Here is a 27,566-nt window from a genome sequence, read left to right as displayed (position 1 = left end):
TATATCCTAATAGTTCTATATGAAGTAGTAGTACATCATAGCCAAGAGCGTATGTCACATAGAGTACATTTACTGTAAGTACCGACCTATTAACCGGCTTATTAACCGACTTACTTAATGTAGCCAATTCAGTGGGCAGCCGGGATGCGAACCCAGGTCTCCCACATCACAGGCAACTACACTAACCAGTCAACTAAAGGGTCTGAGCCGTTAGCCAACCGGCTAGCAACAGTTCCTGGCGCCCCCCCCCCCGCCCCCTGAATTCACTACATTGGTGTCGGGAGTTTTTTTACGGAGTTGTTCCTTATCCGATTTGAGGGTCTACGGACAGCATGTTTGTGTTGCTGTAAAGCCCACTGAGGCAAATTTGTGATATTGGGCTATAGTACAAAAAAAATGGACTTGACTTGACGTATTAACAGAACTTCTTATTAGTGCGGGTATCTCTTCATATTTATCTACCCAATTTCCCCTCGAGGATGAATAAAGTATTCTGATTCCGACTCTGATATCTATCTTCTCCACACACAGGGGTTTCTCATGTTCTGGAAAGCGGTCACCAACTGAGAGCAAGCCGCCATGTTGGAAGATCAATAACACCAAAAATGTGGAGATTGGTGACCTCTTCCTCTCCTGCAAAACAACCAAGATGTCACATTTCTGCTTAGCGGCTCTGCGTTAAAATTATCCCTTAAAACAACAACCGCTGAGACTTGTTGTGACAGGCCTCCATGACCCGAGAACCTGTGAGAAACACTGACCCACATCTTCTGGGACGCCGCCGCGGTGCCCTTTGACCCATGGTCAAATGTGGTCTGGACTCGCCGCAAATCTACCGGCTAGCGAGAGGTCACACAACTCGTGTCCATCCTCAGGTATGTGACCTTTGAACCCCAGCATGGGAAACGTTAGCTCACGTATGCATATGAAGGCATGCCCAGATGCAGACATGCGAGATACCCGCGTACTCACACACATACATGCAACCACACACACACACACACACACACACACACACACACACACACACACACAAGCAACTGCGGACACACCTATAGTTGGTACTCATGGATACACACAACAAAGCAAAAACACACACAGTCAAAAGCACACAAAAAAAACCTATGGACAACCGGCAAGTTGTGGACAAACGTGAACCAATACTAATTAGCAATGGTAACAGCACCATCTAGTGTCCAGACTGTCACACTGCAACAAGCGTTTACCATTTTATTACACACGCGCGTGCAGAGTTCTGTTCTAACCCACGTCTGGACCACGCGTGTTTGAGCTCGGTTTTAAAGCATCCCTGCTAAACGACCGATCCTCTACCCGGCAACAGATCTATACAGGGATAAATATAAGATCAGGGCCTTCTCAGCTGACGTTTCCTGCCACGTTTCACAGGACGATTCGGGACAAACGAGCCCCCTTATGCACCAGTCCTGCATCGTCCCTGCGTTAGCAGCACCAACAGCCATTCTGTCTTCCATGTTAAGAGACTAGAACGTTCTCACACAAAACAGAGCTGTGTGCCTCTGCCAAGCCGTTACCAAACTGCTCCTCGTTGCTTCTGACAGCTGGGGGGAAAAAAAGAGGAAAAGTTTTTCTTTTTTAAGATTTCTTTTTTTAAGGAAAGTTCGGTATGGAGTACAGAAGTTGTATTGTTCGCCAGGCATTCAGTGAAAGTGAGAACTGTAATCTAGTGATGTGTGGCTAGTGGTCTGGACAATGCAAACACACACACACACATATGCATACGTACACACATACGCACACACACAACCACAAATAGTTTTTAGACGGGCATTGCCTTGCAGCAGCTGGAGGGTAATTATCCCTCTCTTCTCTTCCTTCTATCTCTCCCTCCCCATCCACCATTCTTCTCCTCCTCACTCACTTTCTCCATTTGTCTCTCACTTACTCTCTCCCACACACACTCGCACATATTACAGACACACACAGTAACACAGTAACTGCGGCTGCCCCATCTCCCAGTGCCTTACTTAAGATGCAAATGCATGTTCATCAGCATCCAAAATCGTGTGTGTGTGTGTGTGTGTGTGTGTGTGTGTTGAACATGCCCCTATGCCTTACAGTCATTAAGACAGCATTACCACTGACTCCTGCAATTTAAGTGCAAGTCTGTTATACCGGAAATGTTACTTAAGGGAATGGAGGAGTGTGTTCATGCAGGTTGGAAGTGTGTATGTGTACATTTGTTGTGTATACATATATGTTTATGTGTTATTCTAGCCAGAACATCTGGCAGGACTTTACCTTCATGTCCCCTTCTAACATCCATCCATCCATTATCCAAACCGCTTATCCTGCTGTCAGGGTCCCGGGATGCTGGGGCCTATCCCAGCAGTCACTGGAAGGCAGGTGGGGAGACACCCTGGACAGGCCGCCAGGCCATCACAGCCCCCCCCCCCCACACACACACACACACATTCACATCTAGGGACAATTTAGTACGGCCGAGTCACCTGACCTACATGTCTTTGGACTGTGGGAGGAAACCGGAGCACCCGGAGGAAACCCACGCAGACACGGGGAGAACATGCATACTCCACACAGAGGACGACCCGGGACGACCCCCAAGGTTGGACTACCCCGAGGTTTGAACCCAGGACCTTCTTGCTGTGAGGAGACTGTGCTAACCACTATGACAGGCCCTTTCGAACGTCTAAGTCTTAAAGAATAGCTTCACTTCATTTGAACTCAGACGACACAGAAACCTCATCGGCGTTGTAAATCGTAATTGGCTTTTAATTTTTCCAACATTGACAACCATTTGTTCCACTCCAAGGATTCCCTCCATTTGTTCCCTGCAACAGAAATGGGAATGCATGGAAAGCAATGGAGATTGTTCCTTGTAGCAACTTCAATTTATCTCAAACATCTTTAAAATCTGACTCTTAGTTCATCCTCACCATCGATGGAAGAAAAGGCTTGCACAAAAACGCCTTTCACTTTTCTGCCGTGGCGTTTCTGTTGCAATCTGAGGGGAACCATTAGTTGTGCTTACACAATTTTAATATAAAACATACGCGCGCGCACACACGCACGCGCACACACACACACAGGTTGAGGCACCCGAGGGCTGCATTTCTAATATCTATCACATGAAGGACAGAAAGACCTTGAGAGAGAACGAGAGAGCGAGAGAGAGAAGGAGAGAGCGAGAGAGAAAGAAAGAGAGAGAGAGAGAGAGAACGAGCGAAGCAGTCATGAAGATGGAGGGTTGACAAGTGGGTCATATGTTATATTTGGCTAGCTTTGTCCATTGAGGACTGTTCAACAAAATCCCTTTCTCTCTCCCTGTCTCTCTCTCTCTCTCCCTGTCTGTCTCTTTCTCTCTCTCTCCCTGCCCCCCCACCCCACCCCCGTCTAAACCTCAACGGCCCCTTGAGTTGCCGTCAGAAAAAACAGCACCAGTCGTTTTGAGGCAGGTGAGATGTTAACCAGACCTCAAACCTACAGCAGGGATAAGAGCTCTACTATCCAAAACCAGATCTGGACAAGCTTATCCATGCTTCATCTCTAGTAGGGCAGAATACTGTAACAGGCTTTATTATACCGGCCTTCTTAAAATAAAAAACCCTTCGAAAAAGTACAGCGTGTTCAAAATGCAGCTGCAAGGGTACTTACTCACAAAAACCACAAAAAAAAAATAATACGACCACGTCACACCAGTTCTCAGACCTCTGCACGGGCTTCCACTGTGCCCGAGTTGAATTTAAAATTATTTTATTGGTCTATAAAACCCTAAAACGGCTTGGGGCCAAACTATTTCCTAGATCTTCTTATTCCCTAAAATCCATCAAGAATCCCTAGGTCGTCTGGGACTGGGAAGGGTCTACTATACGTTTTCCAGACTATAAGTCACACTGAAGTATTAGTCACACTCAGCAAAAAAACAAACCAAAAAAAACGTGTTGTTGTGAGAGAAAAAACACATGTATGAGTCGCTTCGGTGTATAAAGGTGGCATTTATATGGCGGTACCTACCATAGAAATGGAAAGAGGGTGGTACGGACATCCCTGTTCAAATCAACACAGCAGGGTCGTCAGAGAGGCGGCCATCTTTGTTTGAACCGCCGCCATCGCAAAGAGCTGTGACCGCTGTAACGAGCTGACAGCCGTATAAACTTCCGTATAAACTGACTTGCGGCAGGTCGCGGGATTTTTTATTTTTATTTTTTGACGTCGCAGACTCACTGAAGTGAGGTTTTGCGGTAACGACCAAACGAGCAGCGTTGTAGTACGAACATTTACGGCCCCGCTGACGTGTTGTGTCACCGTGACAACTAACAACAATCACCATTTCCGGTCGAACCGCTCAAATGACCGCGGCAAACGGTTCGATATCCGCTCTACTCACGTTCAATTGAGTCCCCGGATTAAACAGTGCCATCTGGTGGCCGTAGTTGAAATGCAGCGTATTCGTCCGTCAAAATTACATTGTATAAATCGCTTTGGAATACAAGTCGTAAGGCCAGCCAGACGAGTTAAATATATATATATATATATAAAACGGAGGGAAATACAGTACTAACTGTTTACAGACCTACAACAAAACATGGTGAAGCATCATTCTTAAGAAATGCCCAGAAACACCTGGACATGCCCCAAATGTGGCGACCTCTAAAGTACCAGATCTCAACCCAGCCGAACACCTATGGGAGATCCTGGACTGACGTGTTAGACAGCGCTCCCCACCACCACCACAATCAACACGTCAGATGAGGGGGTATCTTTTGGAAGAATGGTGTTCGTCCCTCCAGTAGGCTTCAGAGACTTGCAAAGTCTAGACCAGTGTTTCTCAACCCAGTCCTCAAGGAACCCCTATCCTGCATATTTTCTTTGCAACCCTGAATAGGTACCTGTTTGTAGTTATTCAACCAATCAGCAATGAATTTTGTCAGACGTTGCACACCTTGCATAATTAAGTGCTGCGAGATGATTGGTCGAGTAAGTACAAGCAGGGCTACCTATGCAGGGTTACAATGAAAATCTGCAGGATAGGGGTTCCTTGAGGACTGGGTTGAGAAACACTGGTCTAGGACAAGGAGCACTGAAGCTGTTCTGGAGGCTGGTGGCGGCCCAACACCTTACCAAGACACTTCAAGTTGGTTTTTCCTTTCATTTGTCACCCGTCTGTGTGCATACACTACGTATGTCTCATTACTTGTGTGTAAGTGTGTGAGTACATTAAAATGTAGAAATGATCCCAGAAAGTTGAATCAGTTCATCTGCACATGAAGTTTAGTGGGAGAAACTGTTTCATCGCTCATCTAAGTGACCGTCAGTCTGAACTGACTGCAGGTCTCCCCACCACCCTTATAAACAATACAGCTGAATAATGACTGAAACCAGGGATCGGTTTCAGGTGTACCATTCACAGAGGATTTGGACACAGCTGCAATCACAGCGTTGTGAGATGGTGACGTATATGATTTATGTGCGAGGGACCGATTCTTAGCTCAGTGTCCACCGGGGTTCATCCATTAATCCATCCATCCATGTCACTAAGCAGTCTGGTAAATTAATGGACGGGATTTCCTCCATGCCATATGTCAACCCCCAAACACACACATATGCACACACATATGCACGCAAACACACACGCACGCGCACGCGCATGCGCGCACACACACACACCCACACACAGAGTTACAGCACATAACATTCTTAATTACATGTGCCACTCAAAAGCCAGCCTGCAGTCACACACACAGACAAAGCCATACACAGACACACAATCACACAAAAATACAGATACAACCATGCACACAAACAATGTGGCGTTGTGTGTGCGTGTATGTGTTTTGCATCGCCATGGTAACGGGCTCTAATCTTGTCCTTGGCTTCCTGCCCAGTATGCATCTCTCCTACTCATCCGGCCTCCTTTACTTCATCTCTCCCTCTCGTCCTCCATGGAGTGTGGTGCTCTCTGGTGGCTGAACCCGAGTGATGCTTCCTACAGCTCTACTTGACACCTAAATGTGTGTGTGTGTGTGTGTGTGTGTGTGTGTGTGTGTGTGTGTGTGTGTGTGTGTGTGTGTGTGTGTGTGTGTGTGTGTGTGTGTTTAAGTGTGCTTGTGAGTGATAATTATCCCCCAGCTCACCCAGAAAAGAAAAGAAAGCAGTAGGAATACAGGGAACTTCAGCCACCAGGTGCACCACACGCCAGGGTTGTGTGTGTGTGTGTGTGTGTGTGTGTGTGTGTGTGTGTGTGTGTGTGTGTGTGTGTGTGTGTGTGTGTGTGTATGTGAGTGAAAGAAAGCAGTTTCAGTTACAGCACCACCACTTTCCCTACTCATCCATCTATCTTATCTATCTATCTATCTATCTTTCTGTGGCTCTCTCTCTTTATCTATCTCGTTATCTTGCTTTCTATCTATCTATCTATCTATCTATCTATCTATCTATCTATCTATCTATCTATCTATCTATCTATCTATCTATCTATCTATCTCTTAATCTTGCTCTCTCTCTCTCTCTCTCTCTCTCTCTCTCTCTCTCTCTCTCTCTCTCTCTCTCTCTATCTATCTCTTAATCTTGCTCTCTCTCTCTCTCTCTCTCTCTCTCTCTCTCTCTATGTAGCAGCTGTCCGGTGTGTTCAGTGTAAAACAAATACCTGAGGAGAGGAGGAAGACGAAGCTGCAGAGGATGGGCAGAAAGAGGAAGGACAGACAGATGGCAGTCTTCGCTGAGGAGGAGGAGGGAGGAACAAAGGTGAGAGGAAAAGAGGAGAGGAAGAAAAAAAGAAAATGGGAAAAGAAAGTAGGGAAGAGGAGATGAGCGTAGAACAGAGGAGAGAAATGGAAAAACAGGGCAGAGAATCGGGGAATAAAAAGAGGAGAGAGGAGGAGGAGAAGAGGAGGGGAGGAGAGGAGGGGGGGTGTTACCAAGGGGTTTGCTGTCATGGCTGACAGTAGTTTCTGTCTCCATCTGTCCTTCCCTGTCTGTGTCCCGTCCTCCTCACTCTTCTCTGGCTGCAAGACAGAGCAAAGGTCACAGACACACACACACGCACGCACGCACGCACACTCACTCACACAAACACACACACACACACACACACACGCACACACACACACTCACTCACTCACACAAACACACACACACCCAGCTAACGGAGAGATAGCACATAAACACTCGCCATGCAGTGACGTCCATTTTAATTATAAGAGCAGGGTCTAACTTTTCTTGTGTGTGTGTGTGTGTGTGTGTGTGTGTGTGTGTGTGTGTGTGTGTGTGTGTGTGTGTGTGTGTGTGTGTGTGTGTGTGTGTGTGTGTGTGTGTGTGTGTTTACAACACAGTTCTCATTCCCAACACGTCAAATATGGCAGCTTGGTCAGTGGCCTTACACTCCAGACCAGGAGTTCGAGGGCCTGCTTTAAAGTCAGTGTTGCATGTTGCAGGGCTGTTCAATAGACTCCAGTCACCAGAACACAACCCAGTCATCAGAACACAACAACCCAGTCACCAGAACACAACAGCTCAGTCACCAGAACACAACCCAGTCACCAGAACACAACAACCCAGTCACCAGAACACAACAACCCAGTCACCAGAACACAACAGCTCAGTCACCAGAACACAACCCAGTCACCAGAACACAACAACCCAGTCACCAGAACACAACAGCTCAGTCACCAGAACACAACCACCCAGTCACCAGAACACAACAACCCAGTCACCAGAACACAACCCAGTCACCAGAACACAACAACCCAGTCACCAGAACACAACAGCTCAGTCACCAGAACACAACCCAGTCACCAGAACACAACAACCCAGTCACCAGAACACAACCCAGTCACCAGAACACAACAACCCAGTCACCAGAACACAACCACCCAGTCACCAGAACACAACCACCCAGTCACAACAACCCAGTCACCAGAACACAACCCAGTCACCAGAACACAACAGCTCAGTCACCAGAACACAAAAACCCAGTCACCAGAACACAACCCAGTCACCAGAACACAACAGCTCAGTCACCAGAACACAACCACCCAGTCACCAGAACACAACCACCCAGTCACCAGAGCACAACAACCCAGTCACCAGAACACAACCCAGTCAACAGAACACAACCACCCAGTCACCAGAACAAAATGTTGGCATTTTACGTTTCTGCAAACCATCCATCCATTATCCAAACCGTTTATCCTGCTCTCAGTCAGGGTCACGGGAATGCTGGAGCCTATCCCAGCAGTCACTGGAAGGCAGGTGGGGAGACAACCCGGACAGGGCCCACACACACACACACACATACACACACACCTAGGGGCAATTTAGTACGGCTGATCCACCTGGCCTACATGTTTTTGGACTGTGGGAAGAAACCGGAGCACCCGGAGGAAACCCGCGCAGACACGGGGAGAACATGCAAACTCCGAACAGAGGACGACGCGGGACGACCCCCAAGGTTGGACTACCCCGGGGCTCGAACCCAGAACCTTCCTGCTGTGAGGCGACCACGCTAACCACTGCGCCACCGTGCCGCATTTCTGCAGACCAGACATGTTAAAATTTCGACGTTTCTGAACCAAATATGCCTTTCACATTACGACTTAAAGCCAATGTTGGTGGAGGCTGCGTCCACATCGCGTGACTGTCAAGTTTCTGTCTGCAGGGGAAAAAAAGCTGAAATCGTTTTTGTTCTCAGTGGGAAATGCAATATTCTACGATAGTTTCAGCATTAAAATGTGTTTTGTTTTTCCGCTTCCGGTGTGGGAAGATGGCGGCACGAATTCCCGTTTGCAGCGGCCTCACCCAGTACCGTCCATGCAGTGTCTTTGTCCACGTCTGGTCTGGGTTTGTGTCTTCATCTGATGGCTGGGAGAGCTTAGTCTACTGCATCCTGTGGTCCCAGGGACCCCAGCCCTGCCTGGAGCTGTGCCTGAAGAGGTATCACTGAGGGCGGTCTGACAGGTTGCAGAAGTGGGGCAGGCTAAGCTAACTGCTAGCCCATGCAGACCGGCAGTTCCGATAACACCGAGGGCGGTCTGGCGGCGGTCTCGCCTGGCGTTGACTGTGTTTTTGGTTTCGTCGTGTGGAGTGTGGGGAGGTGGAAGGTGGAAGGTGTCTGGCTGGGAGAGCTGGCATTGGATCGACTGAGCGAGCCTGGTCTACTGCGTCCTGTGGGCCCAGGGACCACGGCCCTGCCCGGAGCTGTGCCTGAAAAGGAAACACCAAGGGCGGTCTGACAGGATGCAGAAGTGGGGCAGGCTAAGCTAACTGCTAGCCCATGCAGACCGGCAGTTCCGACAGTCATCCTGGCTGGCGTTTGTTCTCCTGGACAGTGATTTTTTTGGTTTAATTTGAATATACGTATGTATATATGTTAGTTTGGTGGCACGGTGGCGCCGTGGTTAGCGCGGTCACCTCACAGGAAGAAGGTCCTGGGTTCGAGCTCCGGGGTAGTCCAACCTTGGGGGTCATCCCGGGTCGTCCTCTGTGTGGAGTTTGCATGTTCTCCCCGTGTCTGCGTGGGTTTCCTCCGGGGGCTCCGGTTTCCTCCCACAGTCCAAAGACATGTAGGTCAGGTGACTCGGCCGTACTAACTTGTCCGTAGGGCTGGAGGAAACGATATTTCCTTTCATTTCACGTAAACAAGTAAATGAAATAAAAGTGTTCGCAATTCCTGAAAACATTTCCAAGCTGTCCTATTTGACGAGTTGGGAATGAGAACACGCAAGCATGTGTGTGTGTGTGTGTGTGTGTGTGTTTAATGTGAGTTAACTCGAACCTCTTCTGTAAAGTTTCATATGTGAATACATGCAGGATCAGTGTGTAACTGTGCAGAACAACACTCTGTCTGTGGTTGTGGCTCACACTTGGAGAAGTGGCTTCTTCAAACTGTAATCCACGCAGAGTTGTGTAATCACATGATCAAAATGGGATCATGCACTTTGTTCCACATCAATCTTCCCCTTCAAAACATCATCCCCCCCCCCAAAAAAAAATTATTTTAGACCTCATTCTCACAATGATGAGATGATAATCCTGCAACCTTTCTGTTTGGTGCTCCCCGCGCTGGGCCGTGGCAGGAAGCCATCTGTCCCCGCGGCGGACGGCGGCTGACGGAAGTCCGCATGGCTGACCCAATTTACAACACAGATCCGCATTATTCTAGATCAGATCATTAGATTGTCACCGGCCGCACACAGCGGCAGCGACCGGACAGGGCGCCGCAGCGTGTGCTGCTGTTCATCTGCAGGGCTTCATTATGGAAAACCAGCTCCTGTTTTCCAGCCACATGGATGATGATGAAATCAGGAACCGGAAATGAGTTACATGTGGAAATTAAACGAAATAAATGCAGCACGGGGAAAAAAAAAACATTCCTCAACAACAAGAACTGCTGAGTGATGCGCTCGACCCCAGACTGCAGACTGAGCAGAGCTGCTGAGTCAACAGTCGAACAGTAGACCTACATGTGCCCATAGAGAAGAGCATCAAAACACCACTCACACCAACCGACCAGTCTAGTAAAACATATATAGGGTGTCAGGGTGGCGTGGTGGTCTGTTCCGTTGCCTACCAACACAGGGGTCGCCTGTTCGAATCCCAGTGATACCTCCGGCTTGGTTGGGGGTCCATACAGACTGCAGGTGGGAAGCCAGATGTGGGTATGTGTCCTAGTCGCTGCACTAGGACCTCCTCTGGCTGGTCGGGGCGCCTGTTGTGGGGGAGGGAGAACTAGGGGGGAATAGCGTAATCCTCCCATGCGCTACGTCCCCCTGGTGAAACTCCTCACTGTCAGGTGAAAAGAAGCAGCTGGCGACTCCACATGTAAGGGAGGAGGCATGTGGTAGTCTGCAGCCTTCCCCGGATCGGCAGAGGGGGTGGAGCGGCGACCGGGACGGCTCGGGAAAACAGGGTTACTGGCCAAGTACAATTGCACCACAGTGGATTTTATAGTTTCAATTGGTACCAATTGAAACAGCACCAATGGCGGCTGTTCTTAACCTGAGCCTTGACCGATCTGGTAGCGAGCATCGACCGGTTAGTCTTTCCTCTACTCAATCCGCATAAGAATTTGGCAAAATCTTACGTCGGATGCCCTTACTGACACAACCACTAGCCCTGTGGACGGGGGTACAGGTAAAGCACTGGATGCCATCCCAGTATTCATGGATTTGTGCCCGTGCCTATATAGTCATCCATTATCCGAACCGCTTATCCTGCTCTCAGGGTTGCAGGGATGCTATATATATATATATATATATATATATATATATATATATATATATATATATATATATATATATATACACACACACACACACACACACATATGGGTGTATACCTCATTCTTCTTCTTCTTTTTACTTCTCTGTTTCTTCTGTCTCTTCTGGAGGAGGACGGTCTCGTACTTCGGCCTCGGGTGTTCCTGAGAGACAGACAGGCACACAGGGTGAGACACACACATCAGAAAGGGTTTGTGCATCAGCGTATGCACTTGCATGTGTGTTTATATAGATGTGTACATTGTGCGCATGGAAACAAGTGTGTGTGTTTTCTTTCTTTGGCGTGTTTATTTACGTGTGCATGGATGTGTGTCCGCGCATATGTGCAGGGAGAGATAGTGTGTCTGCATGCATATGAGCATGTCTGTATGCACATGTGTAACTGTGTGAACATATGTGTGTATGTATGTGTGTGTTAAATAGAGCACTATTTAATGTGAATGATAAAAAGAACACAACGCTCCGAAGTTCAAAAACTTAAATGAAATCAACGGTTGCAACGACAAATTTAGGACTGTGTTAAAACAAAAGCAGGGGCGGTGACTGTGGCAGCCTGGACCCGAGGATGAGAGGTCAAAGACGATCCCCTCCTGCTCTGACCACGCCCTCCAGCAGCATCACCTGTCCTGATCTCCCGGTGGCATACCCATTCCAGCCACTAGATGGCGCTGGCTCAAACACAAAGGGACTATGAGACGCTGCATACCCCAAAACAGTCATTTTGGCTCCGAAACCAAATTTCCTCCTCTTCTTCTTTAGTGTCAAATCTTTATTTATTTATTTATTTTATTTATTTAGTATCAGTAACCAAGTAAATCTTGAAGTACTTTTCACAACGCGGACTTTTAAAGTTCTTCATAAATGCATCTGGATAAAAATACAAACCGCCAAAGAAAAATGTCAGTGAAAGGCCAGAGCAAAGGGACTCATTCTTAATCATCAGGTCCTTCGTCAGAGGACGCCGGGACACAGCCAGTTGTTCGTGGGTTCAAAAACTGACTGCGGTTGACAAAACAATCCACCAATCAGAGCTGACCTGAAGCCTGTACTTCCTCCGGCACCCGACGACGCCTCAATATGACGCACACTAGCAAAAAGACAGCTAAAGGAGAAGGGAACTCTGAAAAGCATGTTCACAGAAACACTGTGACAAACAGCGGAGTTCACCCTGAAAGTTTATCATCCTTAGCGACAGTAACTAAGGGAGGCGGGACTTGGGAGATACCTCGCCAAGAGTCAATTCGGTGATGTAAGATGAAGCTTGGCCTGGTGATGATTAACAGGTAATGAGAAAAATATATTCAATTCTGGCGTCCAGGTAGTGCAGCAGTCTATTCTGCTGCCTCCCAACACGGGGATCGCCTGTTCAAATCCCCGTGTTACCTCCGGCTTGGTCGGGCGTCCCTACAGACACAATTGGCCGTGTCTGCAGGTGGGAAGCCGGATGTGGGTATGTGTCCTGGTCGTCACAATAGCGCCTCCTCTGGTCGGTCAGAGCATCTGTTCAGGGGGGAGGGGGAACTGGGGGGAATAGCGTGATCCTCCCACGCGCTACATCCCCCTGGTGAAACTCCTCACAGTCAGGTGAAAAGAAGCGGCTGGTGACTCCACATGTATTGGAGGAGGTATGTGGTAGTCTGCAGCCCTCCCTGGATCGGCAGAGCGGGTGGAGCAGCGACCGGGACGGCTTGGAAGAGTGGGGTAGTTGGCCGGATACAATTGGGAAGAAAAATGTGAAAATTTCCAGACTAAATAAAAAAAAAGAATATATAAATAAATTCAATTCTAAATGTGGGAGAGCCTTTGAGGAGACGACCTGTAAACTCACCTGTAAAACAAAAGATCTGATTGGTTGTAGTTCAGCGTGTCAAAAATGTGACGTAAAATGAACATGTAGGATGTGCACGCCAGGTTTACACGTGCGTCTTTATACAACTTGCTATGGCAATATGAGAAAACGTCTATGTTGTGTATGTAAGAATGCGCACGTGTGCATGTGTGTGTGTGTGTGCGTGCGCACCTCATCCTCCTCAATGCCTGTCAGGTCCCAGCTGTGGCTCAGACTGATCTGCCGACGCTTCCAGTGCTCCAGAAACATGGCCGCTACACACACATACACACACAAATACACAAAATTAGGCATATCAATAAAGGATTTCTGGTCAGTGTCTCGAGTGTGCCGTTGTCATCATTTTCATCAGCATTCCAGCTCAACGTGAAACTACAGACTCAACATTACCTGCACCACAGTAATGTAATGTAATGTAACGTAACGTAATGTAATATAATGTAAAGTAATGTAACATAATGTAATATAATGTAATGTGAAGTAATGAAATGTAATGTAATGTAAAGTAATGTACTGTAATGTAAAGTAATGAAATGTAATGTAATATACTGTAATGTAACGTAATGTAATGTGATGTTCTGTAATGTAATGTAAAGTAATGTAACGTAATGTGAAGTAATGTAATGTAATATAATGTAATGTAACGTAATGTAATGTGATGTAATGTATTGTGATGTAATGCAATGAGCTGCGGCAGCTCTTCCTTCACGAGGATCACTAAGAGGGTAATAAAACCATTACCTACATAGGAACGTTTTGTGTGTGTGTGTGAGTGTGTATGTGTGTGTGTGTGTGTGAGTGTGTATGTGTGTGTGTGTGTGTGTGTGTGTGTGTGTGTGTGTGTGTGTGTGTAATAGGGTCTGCTGAATTACTTCTTCTTAGCAGAACCTCCAGTACAAGTGAAGGGATTAATTTTATATTAATGATCAGTTGTCCCCATGGCCAACCTATGTATACACACACACACACACGCAAAGAACAAGCACAAACAAACATACACTAATACAAACATAAAGCTCATACACACACATGTACTGCTTCTGCTTCCGGTGTGGGAAGATGGCACCACAAATTCACATTTGAAGCAGCCTCACCCAGTACTGGTGTGGGAAGATTGCAGTGGGAAATTATGTTTTGGGCGGCCTCACCCAGCACCATCCATGCCGTGTCTTTGTCCACATCTGCATCTAAGTTTGTGTCTTTGTTTGACGGCTGGGACAACTGGCGCTGGATTGGCTGGGAGAGGCTGGTCTGCTGTGTCCTGTGGGCCCAGGGGGCCACGGCCCTGCCTGGAGCTGTGCCCGAAGAGGAAACACCGAGGGCGGTCTGACAGGATGCGGAAGCGGGGCAGGCTAAGCTAACTGCTAGCCCATGCAGACCGGCAGTTGCGACAGTCATCCATCCTGGTGTTCGCTCTCTTGGACAGTTTTTTTTTGCAGCAGTTTGGATGTGTGTGTTCTCGTAGTTTGGATGTGTCTTTGTGTTGCACTGCTGTGGGCTGGGGAAAACTATATTTCATTTCATGTACTCAAGTGCATGCAATGAAATGTTCCCTATCCCTGATACACATAAGCTCACACGCACACATTAACCACAAACAAGCGCCACATGAGTACAGACCACATACTATAACATACAAACCCACAAGCACACCCATGCACAAACACAAACACACACACATGCACACAAGGAAAGAGCACAGACACACAATGAAGCATACAAACAGCTGTGCGATATGAGCCATGTCTTCATCCAGATGTTAAGTGAACAACAAGCCAACTTTCACAACGTCACAACAACAATAAAACTAACACCGCCACTGGCTTGTTTAAATAATCCTTACACACATCCAGAAGAAACATCACAGTGAATTACACGCCAAAGCAGTACTAACAAAAAAATCCTGTTCCATTCATCTGCACCGATTAATCCATTCACCGACACACACATCTGTCCACCTCACACCAGCCCGACAACTCCTCCGAGCTGATCTAGATTTTTCAAACACAGACCGAGACAAACACACACACACACAGACACGCGGGACTGCTCACCCCATAAGGACATGAAGATGGCGAAGAAGACAGTGGCGGGGTTGTCGAAGAGGTGCGAGGCGCGGGCCGTGCCGCAGGCGGTGCTGAGGTGCCAGTAGTCACAGGCTCCGTCACACAGAGGACACATGGTGAAGTTCTGATGCTCGTCACACATCTCCAGGCTGGAGCGGAGGACACACACACACACACATGTACAGAGGAGTTCTACTGTTTTCTTATACATACATATATATATACACACACACACACACACACACACACACACACACACACACATATATATATATACATATATATGGTCTAAAGAGCTGGTCACTTCTATTCTCTACATATATGATGTGATTCTATAAGGTATGTTTTTATATTCATTCCTACCTGTTCTGATGATTCTGATGGGTGTGTGTGTGTGTGTGTGTGTGTGTGTGTCTGTGTGTGTGTAGTAGTAGTAGTAGTAGTAGTAGTACTATGTACCAATGTGTGATTGGAACCTGAGTAACCACCAAACTCCTCTCCCTTGGCCTCAGCCCCTCCTTCTGTAACTGGACCCTGGACTTCCTGACCAACAGACCTCAGTCTGTTAGGTTAGGTGACCACACACCTGACCCTCAGCACAGGTGCCCCTCAAGGCTGTGTTCTGAGCCCCCTCCATTTCTACCTCTTTACCCACGACTGCCTGCCAACTCACCCTTCAAATGTTATAGTTAAGTTTGCGGATGACACCACAGTCGTAGCCCGTATCGCCCAACAATGACGAGACGGCCTACGGGGACGAGATTCAGCACCTCACATCATAGTGTACTACCAACAATCTTGTCCTCAATGTGCAGAAGACAAAGGAGTTGAATGTGGACTTCAGGAGGTCTAGAAGCTGCAGCCACTCCCCCATACACATCAATGGGGTGGAAGTGGAGCATGTCTCCAGCTTTAAATTCCTTGGAGTCCACATCAGCGAGGACCTCTCTTGGACACTAAACACCCAGGCTCTTGTGAAAAAGGCCCAACAATGTCCTGCATTTCCTGAAGAGGCTGAGGAGTGCCCACCTATCTCCCAAAATTCTCACCAACTTCTACCACTGCACCATAGAGAGCATCCTGACCAGCTGCATCTCAGTGTGGTATGGCAACTGCACCTCAGTAGACCAGAAAGCTCTGCAGCGGGTCGTCAAGGCGGCCCAGCATCTCACCGGTGCCCAGCTCCCAGTCATAACAGACATTTATCACAAACGTTGCCTTCGAAGGGGTCTCAGCATCAGCAGATATCCTACCTACCCCAACCATGGACTGTTCTCCCCCTGCACTCTGGGAGGCGCTACAGGAGCCTCAGAGCCCACACTAACCAGCCTAAAAACAGCTTCTTTCCCCAAGCTGTTACCCACCTGAACCTGGCAACCCACTGAATGTCTGTAAATATGTTTATACTCGTGCTCTTTTTTTACTTTATCTTTAGCTTTTAGTCTTCATCTGTATATATCCTATACTATGTTTGCTGTTTGTCTATGTCTGTCCTGCACTGTTTGGTGAAGCCGCAGCCCTTATTTCGTTTTTAACATGTACCGCCATGTTCATTTTACTACTCCTACTTTGGCTGCTCCCGTTAGGGGTCACCACAGCGGATCATCCGTTTCCATTTCTTCCTGTCTTCTGCATCTTCCTCTGTCACACCAGCCACCTGCATGTCCTCTCTCCATGTCCATAAACCTCCTCTTTGGCCTTCCTCTTTTCCTCTTCCCTGGCAGCTCCATATTCAGCATCCTTCTCCCAATATACCCAGCATCTCTCCTCCACACATATCCAAACCATCTCAATCTTGCCTCTCTTGCTTTGTCTCCAAACCGTCCAACCTGAGCTGTCCCTCTAATATACTCATTCCTAATCCTGTCCTTCTTCATCACTTCCAATTAAAATCTTACCATCTTCAACTCTGCCACCTCCAGCTCCACCTCCTGTCTTTTCATCAGCACCACTGTCTCCAAACCATATAACATAGCTGGTCTCACAACCATCTTGTAAACCTTCCCTTTAACTCTTGCTGGTACCCTTCTGTCGCAAATCCCTCCTGACACTCTTTTCAACCCTCCTCCCATGTACTTTGGACAGTTGACTCCAAGTACTTAAACTCAAATGCCTTCGTCACCTCTACTCCTTGCATCCTCACCATTCCACTGTCCTCCCTCTCATTCACGCATAGGTATTCCATCTTGCTCCTACTGACTTTCATTCCTCTTCTCTCCAGTGCATACCTCCACCTCTCCAGGCTCTCCTTAACCTGCACCCTACTCTCACTACAGATCACAATGTCATCCGTAAACATCATCGTCCACGGAGACTCCTGCCTGATCTCACCCCTCAACCTGTCCATCACCACTGCAAACAAGAAAGGGCTCAGAGCTGATCCTTGATGTAATCCCACCTCCACCTTGAACCCATCTGTCATTCCAACCGCACACCTCACCACTGTCACACTGTCCTCATACATATCCTGCACCACTCCTACATACTTCTCTGCAACTCCTGACTTCCTCATACAATACCACACCTCCTCTCCCGGCACCGTCATAAGCTTTCTCTAAATCCACAAAGACACAATGTAACTCCTCCTGGCCTTCTCTATACTTCTCCATCAACATTCTCAAAGCAAACATCGCATCTGTGGTGCTCTTTCATGACATGAAACCATACTGCTGCTCGCTGATCGTCACCTCTCCTCTTAACCTAGCTTCTATTACTCTTTCCCAAATCTTCATGCTGTGGCTGATCAACTTTATACCTCTGTAGTTACTACAATTCTGCACATCTCCCTTATTCGTGAAAAGTGGTTTGTATACATGCATTTGATGTGCACATCTATCTATCTATCTATCTATCTATCTATCTATCTATCTATCTATCTATCTATCTATCTATCTATAAACCAAGGTGTAAATACATACATATACAAAAAAATTGCACATATATTACACACAAAGACAGACACCTGTTTAAAAATACTTAAACATATACACAGCCACAAATGCATGACTGGACACATTAACACGCACGCACGCACGCACACACACATACACACACACATACACACACACACACACACACACACACACACACACACACACACACACACACACACACACTGCCAACTTAATCTTGTGTGTTCCTCCCACGTAGTCAGCCTGATGCCAGTTCACTGCAGGCATCCGGGCATTCCCGTTCACAGTACATGATGTGTGTGTGTGTGTGTGTGTGTGTGTGTGTGTGTGTGTGTGTGTGTGTGTGTGTGTGTGTGTGTCCATGCATGCACCTCGGTACATTGGTATCCACAGTTGCCACCCCATAGCCAAACACAATGATTCCAACGATGGAGGCCGGTATCAACAACTGGGTGTAAACACCGAGCCAGGCAAAGTACAGGCCAATCTTCTCCCCAAAGTACTTCCTGTGGGGTCAGAGGTCAAGGGTGATGAATAGGACATGACAGAGATGGGCAGATGTTAACAAACCGCTCTTCATCCTAGGTGGGTGAAACTTCAGACTGTGTCTGAAATGTGAAGGAAACTTGTGTGACAGCTTCCTGTGTCCATGGATCTTAAGGCGTTTGCACACCAAGTTTAAGTTTTCATGTTTTTTTAGACTGCAACCTTGACTTGGACTGCTTTTATGGTCATTTCCTCATATGCATGTCTCATACATACAGGGGAACACATTAAACGTTATTTTCACAAACCGAACCATAACAAGCACACCTGACACACACATGAGTTTCTGGCAGTGACAGTTGTGCAGGTTGATGTGTTGTTTAGAGAGACAGTGCAGTTTATTGTGCAAAAGGAAGAAGGTCAAAAAGCCATTGTGTGGCAGGTCCGAGTGTTCAGGCTGCTGAGGAACCTCACAGCCTGAGGAATGAAACTGGTGGAGGCAGCAGATGCTCCGGTACCTCCTGCCCGCTGTAGTGGATTGATGTGGGAAGGGTGGGTGAGGTCCTTCATGATGCTGAGAACCTTCCGGGTGCTTCTTGTGTCATAGATGGCCTGGATGGATGGGGGAGCAGTTCCTATGATCTTTCCAGCTGACTTCACTATCCGCTGTAGGGACTTGCGGTCGGAGGTTCCAGTGCCAGACTGTGATACAGCTGGTCAGAATGCTCTCTATGGTGCCTCTGTAGAATGTCATGACGATGGGTGGGGGGAGACTCGCCTTCTTCAGGCACTGCAGGAAGTGGAGATGCTCCTGGGCCTTCTTAGAAAGTGCAGTGACATGTGAGGACCAGGAGAAGTCCTCTGTGATGTGCATTCCCAGGAACTTGGAGCTGCTGACTCTCTCTCCACGTCCATACATCGATGTTCATGGGGGTATGGTGGGAGCTGGTCTTTCTGAAGTCGATGATGACCTCCTTAGTTTTCCCTGTTTAGGGAGGTTGTTGATTTTGCACCACGCCGCCAGTTGTTCCACCTCTGCTCTGTATGGTGATTAATCATTGTTTCTGACGAGGCCTACCACTGCAGTGTCATCAGCAAACTTTATGATGAGGTTGGAGGTGGAGGATGCTGTGCAGTCGTGAGTCAGCAGGGTGAACAACAGCGGACTGAGCACACAGCCCTGTGGAGCGCCGGTGCTCAGTGTGATGGTCCTGGATGTGATCCTGCCGATTTGGACTGACTGTGGCCTCCCCGTGAGGAAGTCCAGCACCCAGTTGCAGAGGGAGGTTTTAAGGCCACTTGGCTCAGCTTCCTTATCAGTTGTTGAGGTATAATTGTGTTAAAAGCTGAGCTGAAGTCAATGGATAACATCCTTAAGTAGCTGTTCTTTCTCTCCAGGTGGGACAGGGCTGGGTGGAGAGGAGAAGTTATAGCAACTTCTGTGAAGTGGTTAGCACGGTATGTAAACTGGAGGGGGTCCAGACTGGAGGGGAGGCTGGACTTGATGTGCTTCATGATCAGCCTCTCGAAGCTGGCAGATGTCTTCGCTGACATCTTCAACATCTCGCTGTCCCCACGCGACTGCCTGTCCATTATGGTCCAACACCTCTAAAGGTTCTCTGAGAACTTATTGTTGGATGAAAAAAACTCTTGTCCATCATAAATGTTTTTGGGGCAGCTTTGATTCTCTGAGATTGTGTGTAAACTTAGAGGACAAAATGTGAGGTCAGTTTCAGTTTTTTAACATGCAAAATTTTTGGAGGAAAAATTCAAGTTTGATGTGCAAAGGCCTTTATTGCTTCGAAAGTGTTTGACTGACATATGTGACTTAATGGCTTGGCCATTCAGAAGTAATGTACACAATACAGCTGTCAGGTTACCTGATGAGATCAACAGGCTGGTACTTGTAAAAGGCAGAATATCTCGCCCACTCCTCATGCAGAAGCTGAGAGAGAGAGAGAGAGAGAGAGAGAGAGAGAGAGAGAGAGAGAGTTGCCATTGGTTGATGGAGACGAGAAGGAAACGTATGAGATTTAAAGGAATATGAGAGGGATGAAAGCTGAGTGGATGAAGAAATGGAGCTGCTGTGGAGCCACTGCGGCATAATTCACTCCATCACCAAGAGGAAATGTTTGGGGGGAAAAGGTCAAATTTCAACCAGCTGAAGTTAGAAGGACTGGCCTGCCAATCACCTGGTTGAATCATGCTGATATTGTTTTTGGTTTTTTTGGACTCCCCCCCCTGCCCCCCCATTTTCTCCCCAGTTGCACTTGGCCAATTATCCCCCACTCTCTGAGCTGCCCCGGTCTCTGCTCCACCCCCTCTGCCAATCCAGGGAGTGTTGCAGACTACCACCTGCCTCCTCTGATACATGCGGAGTCGCCAGCCGCTTCTTTCTACCCGACAGTGAGGAGTTTCACCAGGGGGATGTAGCGCGTGGGAGGATCACACTATTCCCCCCAGTTCCCCACCCCCCTTAACAGGCGCCCCGACCGACCAGAGGTGCTGGTGCAGCGACCAGGACACATACCCACATCTGGCTTCTCACCTGCAGACACAGCCAATTGTGTCTATAGGGATGCCTGACCAAGCCAGAGGTAACGAGGGGATTCGAACCGCCGATCCCCATGTCAGTAGGCAACAGAATGGACTGCCATGCCACCCAGACGCCCCCTCATGCTGATATTTTACAACAGCAGCCAATGTTGACAGCACTGACGCCGGCCAGATGCAGGACTAGACCAAAACACACACACTTTTACTGAAGGGGGTGCAAGATCAATAATATCTTGTGTGGATGGTGAACAAAGGGAAGGGAGAAAACCAGAAAAATAAGAGGAGAGGTGAGGTGGGTTTAGGAAGTCAAAACAAGAAAAAAAAAGTGAGAAAGAGAAAGAGGTGGCAGATGGAGACAGGGCTGAGAAAGCAGAGGTGACAAATAGAGAGAAAAGAAAGGAACGAGAGGACCCACCTGTCTGTCGTTCCTCTCCTCTGGCTGACCTTTGACCCTGTAGTCACCCTGGAGAGAGGAGGATGAAACTAACTGGTGCACTGAAACACACATTAACTGTAAAAACACACTCAACATACACACTCACACACATGTTGAAACAAACTATTGCCATACTACTACATACTACTACATACTACCTCAAGTACTTACATCATGGAGAGGAAAAGCGGAGTCGTACACACCTTTCGCTAACAATGTGGTGATGCCTTGAGAGAGAAGGAGACAAAGAGCAAGAGAGGGAAAGAGAGAGGGGGAGGGGGGGGAGAGAGAAGGGGAGAGAGCGGAGGAGAGAGGGGAGAGAGAGAAGGGGAGAGAGAGGGGGAAAGAGAGGGAGAGAGAAAGAGAGTGTGAGAGGGAAAGAGTGAGGGGAGAGGGGAGAGAAGAGGAAAGAGAGGGAGAGAGAGAGGGAAAGAGAGAGAGGGGGAGACAAAGAGAGAGTGTGAGAGTGAGAGGGAAAGAGTGAGGAGGAGAGAGAGAGGGAGCAAGAGAGGGAAAGAGAAAGGGGGAGAAAGAGGGGGGGGGGAGAGCGACAGAGGGAAAGAGAGAGAGGGGACGAGAGAGAGAAAGAGCACGAGAAAGAGAGTATAAATTATAACTTATTATAACTTATAAAAGTACTGTAACGGATATGGTTGGCCTGCATGCCTGTCACTCTCATGTACAACATGTAGTAGTACCTGACCTGTATCGCTCTCGTGTACAACATGTAGTAGTAACTGACCTGTAGTAATGCCCTGCTCAAGAGTAGTAGTAGTAGTAACTGACCTGTATCGCTCTCATGTACAACATGTAGTAGTAACTGACCTGTATCACTCTCATGTACAACATGTAGTAGTAACCAACCTGTATCGCTCTCATGTACAACATGTAGTAGTAACTGACCTGTATCGCTCTCGTGTACAACCTGTATCACTCTCGTGTACAACATGTAGTAGTAACTGACCTGTATCGCTCTCGTGTACAACATGTAGTAGTAACTGACCTGTAGTAATGCCTTGCTCAAGAGTAGTAGTAGTAGTAACTGACCTGTATCACTCTCATGTACAACATGTAGTAGTAACTGACCTGTATCACTCTCATGTACAACATGTAGTAGTAACCAACCTGTATCACTCTCATGTACAACATGAAGTAGTAACTGACCTGTATCACTCTCGTGTACAACCTGCAGTAGTAACTGACCTGTATCACTCTCGTGTACAACATGCAGTAGTAACTGACCTGTATCACTCTCGTGTACAACATGTGGTAGTAACTGACCTGTATCACTCTCATGTACAACATGTAGTAGTAACTGACCTGTATCACTCTCGTGTGCAACATGCAGTAGTAACTGACCTGTATCACTCTCGTGTACAACATGTGGTAGTAACTGACCTGTATCACTCTCATGTACAACATGTAGTAGTAACTGACCTGTATCGCTCTCATGTACAACATGTAGTAGTAACTGACCTGTATCACTCTCATGTACAACATGTAGTAGTAACTGACCTGTATCACTCTCATGTACAACATGCAGTAGTAACTGACCTATATCGCTCTCATGTACAACATGTAGTAGTAACTAACCTGTATCACTCTCGTGTACAACATGTAGTAGTAACTGACCTGTATCACTCTCATGTACAACATGTAGTAGTAACTGACCTGTATCGCTCTCGTGTACAACATGCAGTAGTAACTGACCTGTATCGCTCTCGTGTACAACCTGTATCACTCTCGTGTACAACATGTAGTAGTAACTGACCTGTATCGCTCTCGTGTACAACATGTAGTAGTAACTGACCTGTAGTAATGCCTTGCTCAAGAGTAGTAGTAGTAGTAACTGACCTGTATCACTCTCATGTACAACATGTAGTAGTAACTGACCTGTATCACTCTCATGTACAACATGTAGTAGTAACCAACCTGTATCACTCTCATGTACAACATGAAGTAGTAACTGACCTGTATCACTCTCGTGTACAACATGCAGTAGTAACTGACCTGTATCACTCTCGTGTACAACATGCAGTAGTAACTGACCTGTATCACTCTCGTGTACAACCTGTATCACTCTCGTGTACAACATGAAGTAGTAACTGACCTGTATCACTCTCGTGTACAACATGAAGTAGTAACTGACCTGTATCACTCTCATGTACAACATGCAGTAGTAACTGACCTGTATCACTCTCGTGTACAACATGTAGTAGTAACTGACCTTTATCACTCTCATGTACAACATGTAGTAGTAACTGACCTGTATCGCTCTCGTGTACAACATGCAGTAGTAACTGACCTATATCGCTCTCATGTACAACATGTAGTAGTAACTAACCTGTATCACTCTCGTGTACAACATGTAGTAGTAACTGACCTGTATCACTCTCATGTACAACATGTAGTAGTAACTGACCTGTATCGCTCTCGTGTACAACATGCAGTAGTAACTGACCTGTATCACTCTCGTGTACAACATGTAGTAGTAACTGACCTGTATCACTCTCATGTACAACATGTAGTAATAACTGACCTGTATCACTCTCGTGTACAACATGTAGTAGTAACTGACCTGTATCACTCTCGTGTACAACATGTAGTAGTAACTGACCTGTATCACTCTCGTGTACAACATGTAGTAGTAACTGACCTGTATCGCTCTCGTGTACAACATGTAGTAGTAACTGACCTGTATCACTCTCATGTACAACATGTAGTAGTAACTGACCTGTATCACTCTCGTGTACAACATGTAGTAGTAACTGACCTGTATCACTCTCGTGTACAACATGTAGTAGTAACTGACCTGTATCGCTCTCATGTACAACATGTAGTAGTAACTGACCTGTATCACTCTCATGTACAACATGTAGTAGTAACTGACCTGTATCACTCTCATGTACAACATGCAGTAGTAACTGACCTGTATCACTCTCGTGTACAACATGCAGTAATAACTGACCTGTATCACTCTCATGTACAACATGTAGTAGTAACTGACCTGTATCACTCTCGTGTACAACATGTAGTAGTAACTGACCTGTATCACTCTCATGTACAACATGTAGTAGTAACTGACCTGTATCACTCTCATGTACAACATGTAGTAGTAACTGACCTGTATCACTCTCGTGTACAACATGCAGTAGTAACTGACCTGTATCACTCTCATGTACAACATGTAGTAGTAACTGACCTGTATCGCTCTCGTGTACAACATGTAGTAGTAACTGACCTGTATCTCTCTCATGTACAACATGCAGTAGTAACTGACCTGTATCACTCTCATGTACAACATGTAGTAGTAACTGACCTGTATCACTCTCGTGTACAACATGTAGTAGTAACTGACCTGTATCACTCTCGTGTACAACATGTAGTAGTAACTGACCTGTATCTCTCTCATGTACAACATGTAGTAGTAACTGACCTGTATCTCTCTCGTGTACAACATGTAGTAGTAACTGACCTGTATCTCTCTCATGTACAACATGCAGTAGTAACTGACCTGTATCACTCTCATGTACAACATGTAGTAGTAACTGACCTGTATCACTCTCATGTACAACATGTAGTAGTAACTGACCTGTATCACTCTCGTGTACAACATGCAGTAGTAACTGACCTGTATCACTCTCATGTACAACATGTAGTAGTAACTGACCTGTATCGCTCTCGTGTACAACATGTAGTAGTAACTGACCTGTATCTCTCTCATGTACAACATGCAGTAGTAACTGACCTGTATCACTCTCATGTACAACATGTAGTAGTAACTGACCTGTATCACTCTCGTGTACAACATGTAGTAGTAACTGACCTGTATCACTCTCATGTACAACATGCAGTAGTAACTGACCTGTATCTCTCTCGTGTACAACATGTAGTAGTAACTAACCTGTATCACTCTCATGTACAACATGTAGTAGTAACTGACCTGTATCTCTCTCGTGTACAACATGTAGTAGTAACTGACCTGTATCGAGAGTCAACCTGCTGCCTCAGTGTAAAATGTTGGACACCAAAAACACTTCTGCCCCTCGGCAAGAGTTCACATCAACAAAAGAAAGAAAAGAACTCAACTTCTTCTCTGGTTCTAACGCAGCTGTATGAGGGCTTAGGGGTAAAATGCCTTGCTCAAGAGTACCATTACATTTCCACTCAGTGGTGTGACTCCTGGTCACACAACTCTGACTGCAGGGCTACACGTTCACCAAGGAAAGAGCTGTCCAGTGGACAACAGGAAGAGAGGGGGGAGGCTGGACCCCGTCACCACCCACGGGACCGCTGCAGAGGGTCGACAGCTTCCAGGTCCTCGCTACCGAGGACCTCGCCCGGGACGAACACACCAGCCATGTGGTGGAAAAGGCGCAGCAACGGCCCTCTCACACCAGGCGACTGAAGAAGTTCGGCATGGGGCCCAGGATTCTACAGGCCTGCCACAGAGGCTCGACCAAGACCGTCCTGACTGGCTGCCTCACCACCTGGCAGGGGAACTGTGCTGCCCACGACACCGCAGAGGGTTGTGCGGACGGCCCAGGACGTCGGTGGATGTGAGCGTCCCTCCATCCAGGACATATATAACGGACGTTGTGTCAGCAAAGCCCACAGGTTATCCAAGACCCCAGCCCCCCCCCCCCCCCCAGCTATGGACTGTTCCAGCTGCTACCGCCAGGCGAGTGGTACCGCAGCCTCAAAGCCCGGACCAGTAGGCTCCAGAACAGCTCCTTCCACCAAGCAACCAGGCTTCTGAACAACGAACTTTAAAGACACTAAGCCTGGTGCCGCACTGATGGTGATGACCTATGGTCTTCAGTGGATCATCATCTCACACACACACATACTCACACACACACAGCTTAGCATACACAAACACCCAAATATGCAAACAACTACACACACACATTTTTTTTTGGGGGGGGGATTTTTCCCCCTTTTTCTCCCCAACTGTACTTGGCCAATTACCCCAGCAAAAATGTATGTCAACTGGTGTGATGTACTAATACAGATGTTAATTAGCATGATGTACTAATACAGATGTTAATGGGTGTGATGTATTAACACAAGTGTTTGTTAATTGGTGCGATGTATTAATACAGATGTTAATGGTTGTGGTGTATTAATACAGATGTTAATGGCTGTGGTGTATTACTACAGATGTTAATGGGTGTGGTGTATTACTACAGATGTTAATGGGTGTGATATATTAATACAGATGTCTATGGGTGTGATGTACTAATACAGATGTTAATGGGTGTGATGTATTAATACAGATGTTAATGGTGTGATGTACTAATACAGATGTTAATGGGTGTGATGTATTAACACAGGTGTTTGTTAATTGGTGTGATGTATTAATACAGATGTTAATGGGTGTGGTGTATTAACACAGGTGTATGTTAATTGGTGCGACGTACTAATAAAGATGTTAATGGTTGTGGTGTATTAATACAGATGTTAATGGGTGTGCCGTATTAACGCAGGTGTATGTTAACTTGCGTGATGTATTAATACAGATGTTAATTGGTGTGATATACTAGTACAGATGTTAATGGGTGTGATGTATTAATAAAGATGTTAATGGGTGTGATGTATTAATACAGATGTTATGGGTGTGCTGTATTAACGCAGGTGTATGTTAACTGGTGTGGTGTATTAATACAGATGTTAATGGGTGTGCTGTATTAACGCGGGTGTATGTTAATTGGTGTGATATACTAGTACAGATGTTAATGGGTGTGATGTATTAATACAGATGTTAATGGGTGTGCTGTATTAATGCAGGTGTATGTTAACTGGTGTGATGTATTAATACAGATGTTAATGGGTGTGCTGTATTAACACAGGTGTATGTTAATTGGTGTGATATACTAGTACAGATGTTAACGGGTGTGATGTATTAATACAGATGTTAATGGGTGTGCTGTATTAACCCAGGTGTATGTTAACTGGTGTGATGTATTAATACAGATGTGAATG

At 46.7% G+C, this 27,566-nt stretch overlaps 1 protein-coding gene across 1 annotated transcript in view; it reads right to left on the bottom strand.

The window, feature by feature from the left end:
* Window positions 1–27,566, bottom strand: part of ano2b (anoctamin 2b) — a 137,905-nt gene that overhangs the window by 65,266 nt on the left and 45,073 nt on the right. The window contains exons 7-14 of the mRNA XM_056275867.1: window positions 21,753–21,808; window positions 21,561–21,608; window positions 20,470–20,534; window positions 18,475–18,609; window positions 15,180–15,340; window positions 13,297–13,379; window positions 11,336–11,419; window positions 6,918–7,004 (exon numbers count right to left, since the gene is read on the bottom strand). Of these exons, the coding sequence (XP_056131842.1) occupies window positions 6,918–7,004; window positions 11,336–11,419; window positions 13,297–13,379; window positions 15,180–15,340; window positions 18,475–18,609; window positions 20,470–20,534; window positions 21,561–21,608; window positions 21,753–21,808 (719 nt within the window). The remainder of the gene's footprint in view (window positions 1–6,917; window positions 7,005–11,335; window positions 11,420–13,296; window positions 13,380–15,179; window positions 15,341–18,474; window positions 18,610–20,469; window positions 20,535–21,560; window positions 21,609–21,752; window positions 21,809–27,566) is intronic.

Source organism: Lampris incognitus, chromosome 3 (genome assembly GCF_029633865.1).
Source record: "Lampris incognitus isolate fLamInc1 chromosome 3, fLamInc1.hap2, whole genome shotgun sequence".
Classification (NCBI taxonomy): Eukaryota; Metazoa; Chordata; class Actinopteri; order Lampriformes; family Lampridae; genus Lampris; species Lampris incognitus.
Note: the sequence above shows the minus strand (reverse complement) of the source record. Positions and strands in the feature narration are given on the sequence as shown.